This window comes from Nematostella vectensis, chromosome 7, assembly GCF_932526225.1.
Source record: "Nematostella vectensis chromosome 7, jaNemVect1.1, whole genome shotgun sequence".
NCBI lineage: Eukaryota > Metazoa > Cnidaria > Anthozoa > Actiniaria > Edwardsiidae > Nematostella > Nematostella vectensis.
Window position 1 is genome coordinate 9,566,755 of NC_064040.1, and position 9,099 is coordinate 9,575,853.

General features: G+C 44.7%; 2 protein-coding genes across 2 annotated transcripts in view; both read left to right on the plus strand.

The window, feature by feature from the left end:
* LOC5504180 (symplekin-like) overlaps positions 1-4,728 on the plus strand; it is a 29,098-nt gene extending 24,370 nt beyond the window's left edge. Inside the window, exons 33-36 of the mRNA XM_048730508.1 lie at positions 678-725; positions 2,953-3,021; positions 3,780-3,839; positions 4,297-4,728. Coding sequence (XP_048586465.1) covers positions 678-725; positions 2,953-3,021; positions 3,780-3,839; positions 4,297-4,629 — 510 coding nt within the window. The 3' untranslated portion in view covers positions 4,630-4,728. The remainder of the gene's footprint in view (positions 1-677; positions 726-2,952; positions 3,022-3,779; positions 3,840-4,296) is intronic.
* A 683-nt stretch (positions 4,729-5,411) lies between these two features.
* LOC116602290 lies at positions 5,412-8,208 on the plus strand. The gene has a single exon (XM_032363646.2). It carries the CDS (start codon positions 6,267-6,269, stop codon positions 7,119-7,121), a length of 855 nt encoding a protein of 284 aa, XP_032219537.2. The 5' UTR covers positions 5,412-6,266; the 3' UTR covers positions 7,122-8,208.
* Positions 8,209-9,099: the final 891 nt, after the last annotated feature.

The following is a 9,099-nucleotide window of genomic DNA, read 5'->3' on the forward strand; positions in this document are numbered from 1 at the left end:
GCATCACGGGTAAAGGAAGACAGGGATAACACAGAGAGGGGGGCTACGTCTCCTCCTATCGTTTCATTTCATCATAATTTATCCTCTCCCACGCAGTACTTCCCCGTAGTTTCCATATCAATTATTGTTTTGAAAACTTTTTTTTTAGCTTTCTCGGTCATTTCCGTATTTGGACATTTCATACCATATTTGGAAGTCCGCTTTTATCATTTTCGCTTTTTTATTGCCTAACGTTTACTACAATGTTGTTAGCCGCCATTTTGAAAAATTCATGACCATTTTTTAGCATCTCACATTTTGCTGTGGACACCACTGTGTCCACCATTTACTGTCAATCACCACTCTGTTTACCGTTTACTGTTAATCATCGCCACTCTGTTTACCGTTTTCTGTTAATCGTCGTCACTGTGTTCACCGTTTACTGTCCATCGCCACTCTGTTTACCGTTTAATGTTAATCATCGCCACTGTGTTCACCGTTTACTGTCAATCGCCACTCTGTTTACCGTTTACTGTTAATCATCGCCACTGTTCGCCGTTTACTGTCAATCACCTCTGTTTTCATCGTTAACTGTCAATCACCACTGTGTTCGCCGTTAACTGTCAATCACCATTGTGTTCGCCGCCTACTGTCATCTCCACTGTGTTCACCGTTAACTGTCAATCGGCACTTTGCAGGTCTGGAAGCAGCCGAAAGTCTGGCAAGGGTTCGTCAAGTGCTGCCAGGTATGTATTTCTACCTTTCGTCGACCCATCCACTATCGATATACAAGATATTACTATTGTTGACCCATCCACTATCGATATACAAGATATTGGTATTGTTGGTTTACACTGGCAACGAGTCGATCCAATCCCGAGGATTTAACGACCGTACACGGACAACGACTGCCAGTCGATCCATCCCGAGTAATTACGACCTTATCCGGACAACAACTGCCAGTCGAACCATTCCCGAGGATTCCACGTACGATCGTCAGAATTTTTATTTTTCAAAAAATAATGTCCCTACATTATTGAAATATCGGACGAAATAGCTTGTTATTTTGCAAAATAAAGATTTTGACGATCGACTAGTGGCCAGCTAGTCGACCCGATCCCCAGGATCATATGATCAGTGCCCAGCTAGTCGACCCGATCTCGAGGATCGTATGATCAGTGGCCAGCTAGTCGACCCGATCTCGAGGATCGTATGATCAGTGGTCAGCTAGTCGACCCGATCTCGAGGATCGTATGATCAGTGGTCAGCTAGTCGACCCGATCTCGAGGATCGTATGATCAGTGGCCAGCTAGTCGACCCGATCTCGAGGATCGTATGATCAGTGGCCAGCTAGTCGACCCGATCTCGAGGATCGTATGATCAGTGGCCAGCTAGTCGACCCAATCTCGAGGATCGTATGATCAGTGGCCAGCTAGTCGACCTGATCTCGAGGATCGTATGATCAGTGGCCAGCTAGTCGACCCGATCTCGAGGATCGTATGATCAGTGGCCAGCTAGTCGACCCGATCTCGAGGATCGTATGATCAGTGGCCAGCTAGTCGACCCGATCTCGAGGATCGTATGATCAGTGGTCAGCTAGTAGACCTGTTCTCGAGGATCGTATGATCAGTGGCCAGCTAGTCGACCCGATCTCGAGGATCGTATGATCAGTGGCCAGCTAGTCGACCCGATCTCGAGGATCGTATGATCAGTTGCTAGCTAGTCGACCCGATCTCGAGGATCGTATGATCAGTGGCCAGCTAGTCGACCCGATCTCGAGGATCGTATGATCAGTGGCCAGCTAGTCGACCCGATCTCGAGGATCGTATGATCAGTTGCTAGCTAGTCGACCCGATCTCGAGGATCGTATGATCAGTGGCCAGCTAGTCGACCCGATCTCGGGGATCGCATGATCAGTTGCCAGCTAGTCGACCCGATCTCGAGGATTGTATGATCAGTGGCCAGCTAGTCGACCCGATCTCGAGGATCGTATGATCAGTGGTCAGCTAGTCGACCTGTTCTCGAGGATCGTATGATCACTGGCCAGCTAGTCGACCCGATCTCGAGGATCGTATGATCAGTGGCCAGCTAGTCGACCCGATCTCGAGGATCGTATGATCAGTGGCCAGCTAGTCGACCCGATCTCGAGGATCGAATGATCAGTGGCCAGCTAGTCGACCCGATCTCGAGGATCGTATGATCAGTGGCCAGCTAGTCGACCCGATCTCGAGGATCGTATGATCAGTGGCCAGCTAGTCGGCCCGATCTCGTGGATCGTATGATCAGTTGCTAGCTAGTCGACCCGATCTCGAGGATCGTATGATCAGTTGCCAACTAGTCGACCCGATCTCGAGGATCGTATGATTAGTGGCCAGCTAGTCGACCCGATCTCGAGGATCGTATGATCAGTGGCCAGCTAGTCGACCTGAACTCGAGGATTGTATGACCAGTGGCCGAGCCGTTGATCCTCTTGGGATGACTGTATTGTCACACAACTGTTGTCAAGTGACTGACATAATAATAGCACTTTCTCAACAAAGGGGCATAGAAATTTACATGGTACCTCATGTCCCATTTACTTCGTTGACACCATTGCCTGAATGGCCAATCATTATTATGCTATAAATTTCAAGCATTTTTTTACCTTAAAGAAATTCTTTCATCGTTTTAATAAATGTTCATATTAAGATCTCCAACATCTGCTCCCATCAAAGAGATCCTTTCATTTTCCAACACCCGTCCTTTTCGCAAAGGAACCGACTTTCACCTTTTTCAACACAAAGAAGTGTAGGTATAAAAAGGAGGCAGAGATTGATAGGATCAGAGCAGACGACCTGGAGAGAGTTCAACGAGGAAATAAAGCAAGCATCACTTCTACGCTGTCCTATCTTGTTCTACCTACGTTGTCCTAAACCCCCTGTGACAGTATGGCCAGACACCCCTGTACCTATATTCTATTTGTGTTGTTATCAGATGACAAAGCCACAGTCTTTCTCAGTGCTGCTACAACTACCGCCCCGTCAGCTGGAGAGTGCATTCGAGGTCAGCAACAAAAATTGTGACGCGTGTGTACATGCTCGGGGTGGGGAGAGAGGGAGCAAGTGAATATGGACGTCATGTCAACACCCCTCTACTTTTGAAACTTAATATGTGTGCTCAGAAAATAGGAGGGGGGAAATTGTTGGGTCCAGGGAGTCTAAAGGGCTGCCTATCCCCCTTCCCCCCTTGAAATACAAATTTTAGAAGAATGTATTGAGAAATTATACAAAATTACCTTGCTGGTTACGTCTGTCTGGAAAAATGAAGCGATTGTTTTGCTTTTGTTGTATCCATATTAGTAAATTTTTGCAAAAGATTTGCTCTTGTGACTTGAATTCGTCACCTGAGATATTTATTTAATGAGACCTTTCCACCTGACTGGGTTGCAGTAGAACCTTATTTCAAACCCAGTGGCTGATCCAGGGGGGGGGGGGGGGGGGGCAGGGACACGGAGGCTGCTCCCCACCCCCTCCCCCCTCCTTTCAGACCAAATTTCTAGAAGAAATGCCCCTCCTCTGGGTCGGTACGTCCTGAATCCGCCCCCAAACCCTCATTTAGCGGACACCCTCTATATAAGGAACACTTTCCAAAGTGTTTTAGTCAAACTCCCAAACTCCCGTCAACTTTCGGTTGCGAGGGTGTATGGAGGTTCTTCTGTGTTTGATTCACGTTCGTGCTTTTCTCTTGTAAGACTTATCCATTTAAGTGAGATATTCGATTTATAATAATATACTGACATTCGTGTTTTTTCCTTGTATAAGATCTGTCCCGAGCTCCGCGACAACCTCGTAGCGCACGTCCAGTCGTTCACGCCCCACCAGGTGAAGTCTACGTAAACATCTGTATACGAGATATAGTAATACGGTTACACTAGCGCTAGCGCCTTTGTGTTGTAACTGGTCGAGGGTCAAACTTAAGAAAGTGACGTTTCACTGTATTCCCAAGTGGTTAACAGAGCCACTCCGAGACGAGTATTTATGAAACCCCATTAGAATCACAGGTGACTCATTGCGCGTCAGCGTATAAGACCTCTTACCTTTGCTGAAACGGGCTAGATCCTCGGTCTAGACATGGGGAGAATCTTTCTGTTTCTTGGCCCTTACTTTGATTTGTTTAACGTATGTGACCGTACTCGAACACTGTTCCTCGGCACCAGCATGACATTCTTAGTATGTATTTGAAATGGAAAGCGCTTGAAACCTTGGTAATAGGCACGCCTTAAAGTACGAGATAAGGAATATTGGCCAATAGTAAAATATAACTTGCTTTTCCTTTCAGCGCGCACATATCCCAAGATCCGTCCTTCTGATCCTTGATAAAGAAAAGAAAATCAAAACAGAAAAAAGCGAGAAAGATCTCGAGCACGTTGACCCGGAGGAAGAATCGACGAGAGAAGACGAACCCTCGTCGAAAAAGTCCCGAACACACTCGAGGGAAAGTAGGGCACACTCGAAGGAAAGCCGACGAAGATCACGAAGATCACGGTCACGTTCCAGGTCCCCGGACAGAAAACGCGATCGCAAAGATCGTGGGGACCTGAGTCCTGCTAGTGATGCGGAGGTCCATTCGGATAGCGAAAATAATCCTTTAAGGGTTCAACAGGAAAATTAACGACACTCTAAAGACAATTCTCGAGATCATTTCATTCGGTTTGATATTACCATATACATTCGACTTAATACAAACATTTAAAAATGAGAGTACAGATAAGATGGCAAATGGTCGTACTATACGCTATATCATCGTCTCTGAAACCTTTTTTTAAAACATGTCAGTTATTTTCGTATCCAGCAGTCGACGCTGGGAAATGTTTCTCGAGTTAGTCTAAGTTGCCACTTGGCCTTTTAGACGTAGCGATTTGGTTTGTGATGGACTTGGCTTCCGTAAAACTATTTGTCTGGAGATCACCTCGACAGCTCTAGGTGTATACAGGCCCGTACCCAGGATTTTTCTTGGGGGGGTGCGAAATCCGAAAAAGTGGACCTTATTTTTTCGTGGGGAGGGGGGGGGAAGGATTGACTTCTCTGATAAAAATCTGTCCAGCCTTTGCAGTATCTTCACGGGACATTTATTGTCGGATTTGGTTACCTACCAGATAGACCATTACCTACATACCGTCTCTTGGTGTGATTGCTGAAACCGCATGTTTACAGGCCTGCGGGCTCATCACAAAATCCGTTCTTTCTTATTCGTTGTTCACCTGGTGGACGAAATTCAAACATGTAAATATTATCAATGTATTTCTGCAGTCTTATATCTGGGGAACTATCTCGAAATCCCTGATAACTCGAACTCGAATAACTCAAAATCCCTGATAATTCGAACTCGGATAACTCGAAATCCCAAATAACTCGAACTGTGTTCCGTTTCCTTCTTAGGGTTCGAGTTATTATCTTTCAAGTAACCTGATAATTCTCAGCTAGTTTGTTTTCAAAACTCTAAAAAGTAACTTCCGTTGTTTGTGGTTGGCCTAAGAAGAAAGGGCCAACCCTTAACGAGTAACCCGATTTATTGACGAAACATCGGTCTAGTCCGTTGCCTTTTCCTTTTACTTGGCATACCGTGACTCGGAAGCCATTTCGCAGTAAAAAAAATAACGAATGGTCTTGCTAGCCAATGATAGAAGTCTTGGTTTCTTAGTGTAGGTCGCCTAGGGGAGGGCGTTTGGCAGGGACGTGTGATCTAGGCGATCACTAATAAGATTAGATCAACTCATTTGCTTTTAGACAGAAGTGGCGTTAATTGAATTTCAATTTTGACACGACTCGTAATAGAGCGTAACGATGCGTGTGATTTGTCACGAACGGTAAATACGAAACGATAAACGAATTTGTAGAAAGCAATTATTAACCTTGTCACGAAATGCTGCTAGACATTGGAAGAACATTCGCCTTTTGAGAACGGTGACCTCTAGGTAACTCTCTGAAACTCGAGATTCAACTAAGTAGGTGAACCAGTCATGCAACGCTCGCTGTGATTTTTAATATTTCCATGCTACCCGGGGTTTGATGTGGTTGAGTTGCTTTCCAAACAATGTTACAATAGAGAATTGATGCTCTCGTAAGAGAGCAGCACCGGGAGTGGGCTGATTCGCGGGTATTTAGATGACAGCGTTATAGCTTGCATAAAGACGATTGCATTAGGGGTCAAGCGGACACATCCTACGAATTTTGCGAGTGTGCGGGTTTGCAATCAATCTGCACTATTACCACTAGAGTGCGCATCTCTGAACCGGCGGGATTTCAAAAATGGCGAGATTCAAGACATCTAGCAGTAGCAGTTCCTATAAGTCTTCCTCGAGCAGTAAATCCTTCACGAGTTCTGGCTCTGAGGCCGCTGGTTCCCTCTCCATGAGCTTTAAGAAGTCGGAGTCGAGCGGGGGTAATACCCTTAAATCCACGCGTATCAACATCAATCAAGAACATGTACCCAATTTCGCATTTGTGAGGCCTCAAATACTACCAGTGTTGAAGCCGAAGAGCTGGGAGCGCTCTACGAAAGATATGATTAAGAAAGTCGAGCCGACAAAACCAACAGATGTTTTGTTTTTCTCGGTGAAAACACTCCCAGGCACTGCACTAGGATATACCCTCGCAATTGTAGGAGAAGATGGATCAATGCAATACATTTTGAAGAGTTATCTGGAAGCGTGGAATATCACAGAAAAAGTTATCATGGATGTTGCTTTACGGAATCTGGAACGGAGACTCGAAATGAACGGAGTGGACCCGTGGAAGCAGAGCCGAGTAGGGGTGTACTATATCGATAACCTGGGCTCCGTCTCTGCATCTGTGGTGCTAATCCCACGCTATATCGATGGATTAGATGTCGGGGATGGCGACTATGTAGTAGTTGTACCGGCTGGGGATGTGTGTATGGTGGCTGGCGCCAAAGATGAGACCAAGTTGTGCATTATGGGTGAAGTGGCGCTCAAGTACTCAAAAGATCCCCAGCGATTCAACATCAAGCCTCTACGCTTCCACAAAAACAGATTCAGCGAGTATGTCCCTAAGATCTACGCCAAAGAACAAATTGTTCCCAAATCTATGGACGAAGTGGCCAAGATACGGCTAAGGTTGAAACCCATCAAGAAGGAAAAATAACCTCGGTGTTTACTGCACGGATAAGAAAGATTATGTAAGGATTTGTAACAAACCATATCGGATGCGGATAAACTAATTAGCTATTTCAAATATTCAATCTAATTGATGACAGCTTTTCTTTATATGAGGTCAAAAGGCGCAGACTTGTGACGTCATAAGCTGTCAGGCTGGGAGACTGGGTCTACCTTGTTCTGCTAATTTTCGCGCGTACTTAAATTCGCGGTTTTCGCGATTTCAAAAAATTCGCGAAAAGACTCGCGAAAAATAAAGAGCGAAAACTTTAATTTAATCTCGCGAAATTTATTAAATACTGATCTCCTATTAAGGACAACGAAATTATCGATAATGTCTCAGGAACAAGAACACTTTTCCATTTCTGTGAGACTGGCTTTTTTTGTAAAAACGAAGAAAGAAGTTACTTGAAGTTCGTATTCGCGAAATTGAATCCTCTGTAAACACAATTTTTCTCCGCGTTTGCGAAATTAAAGACTCGCGAAATGTGCTAAGAAATTTTAGAAGCGCGAAAATAAAGCATAAAGGTTCCGCTAGAAAGGGCTACTTACTGCGAGAAAAAAGGTGTTTCTTTTTAACTGTTTTGCTTTTGTATTCTTCCTTTTTAATAAATGTAGATAGAATTTATAAAAAATTAAAGTTTTAATATGTGGTTTAAAAACGCACAACATGTCAACATAACTATGAAGATAATACGACCAAAAATAGAGAGCCGTTAAAAAAAGTGTAGCTATATTACTGTTACATGACCGATGCCCTTTAGGTTTGCTTACTACTAGCTACAACTTAACATACTGCTTAAAGCCGCATTCTCACCAGTTTACTTCCGGTCGATTACGTAACAATCTTCGATTATTTTTAACGGAAACTACGGAAAATATTTCAAAATTTTATAAGCAGTGTTTCTTTTGGAAGTTTCTTCGAGGATTTGGCTGATAATTTAGAGCGGATGGCGCAGATTCTAATAGATTAGAAACTGGTGACAATGCGGCCTTAAAAGGTACGTGAATAATTCAAGACAGAAATAGTGAAGGGCCATCTATCTTTGTGCTATAAATTGTTTCCAAAAGCTAAACCCGTAGTAGTTTGCGCAAATTCCCAAAACTTGACGGGTCAGATTCTGTAGGGTCGTGCCACAGAGCAAGGTTATACCACAACTTGAATTTTTTGCTCGTCTTCCTCCGCATCCCTTTGTTTCTACTCCCCCCCCCCCCCCCCCCCCCCCCTCCCTCCAGGCGCATAACCCAGGATTGACTGAGCGGGGCGGGGTGCGCAGTCAATAGGAATCCTATGGAAAAAAAGCCTACCACCCTCCCTCTCCCTATATTCACTCTTCCCTCTCCAGGCGCGCGGGGTCTATCCCTCATCTTCCCCAGCCCTTTGTCCTTGCTACGCAGGCTATAGAGAGGCGTTTATTCGAACGTTGTTTATCTCTTAGTGTAAAGGGGTTTTGGGCGCGACTGGCATCCAGAGGCGTACGCAGCCTCTAGGCCAGCAGTCACTGGACTGCAAAAACATTTGCGATCTTATTTGCATAACGAGGGGAAAAAATGTTTACTCATTCATTTTTATGTACGTAGTTTTATATATATGATGAGGATAAAAAACTATAATTTTCTTAATCATGGTAGTCTACAGATGATTCCCAAACGTATTGTTATGTCGTTCAGTGCCACGCGACGACTAAAGTCTATCTTAGATCGAGGATGACAGAGGAACGTGTAATATTCTCATAAGTCTGACGCTTTGCCGCCAATTTCCAGCCCAAAAGCGGGAGCTATGAAATCTTCACAGGATGCGGGACCACGCCCTCTCAGCTTCTGAATGCTTAGACTGCAACTTGTTAAAATCCTGCGTACGCCCCTGGAGTGGATCACTACCCTTATTTAGAGCCTCATATCAGATTTGTACGAGTTCTTGCGCATCTTGGCTATTTCTCATCTCGCAGCAAAGTAAACACACATGC

Coding starts and splice junctions, on each gene's coding strand:
- LOC116602290 (XM_032363646.2), top strand. CDS start 6,267: ATGGCGAGATTCAAGACATCTAGCAGTAGCAGTTCCTATAAGTCTTCC.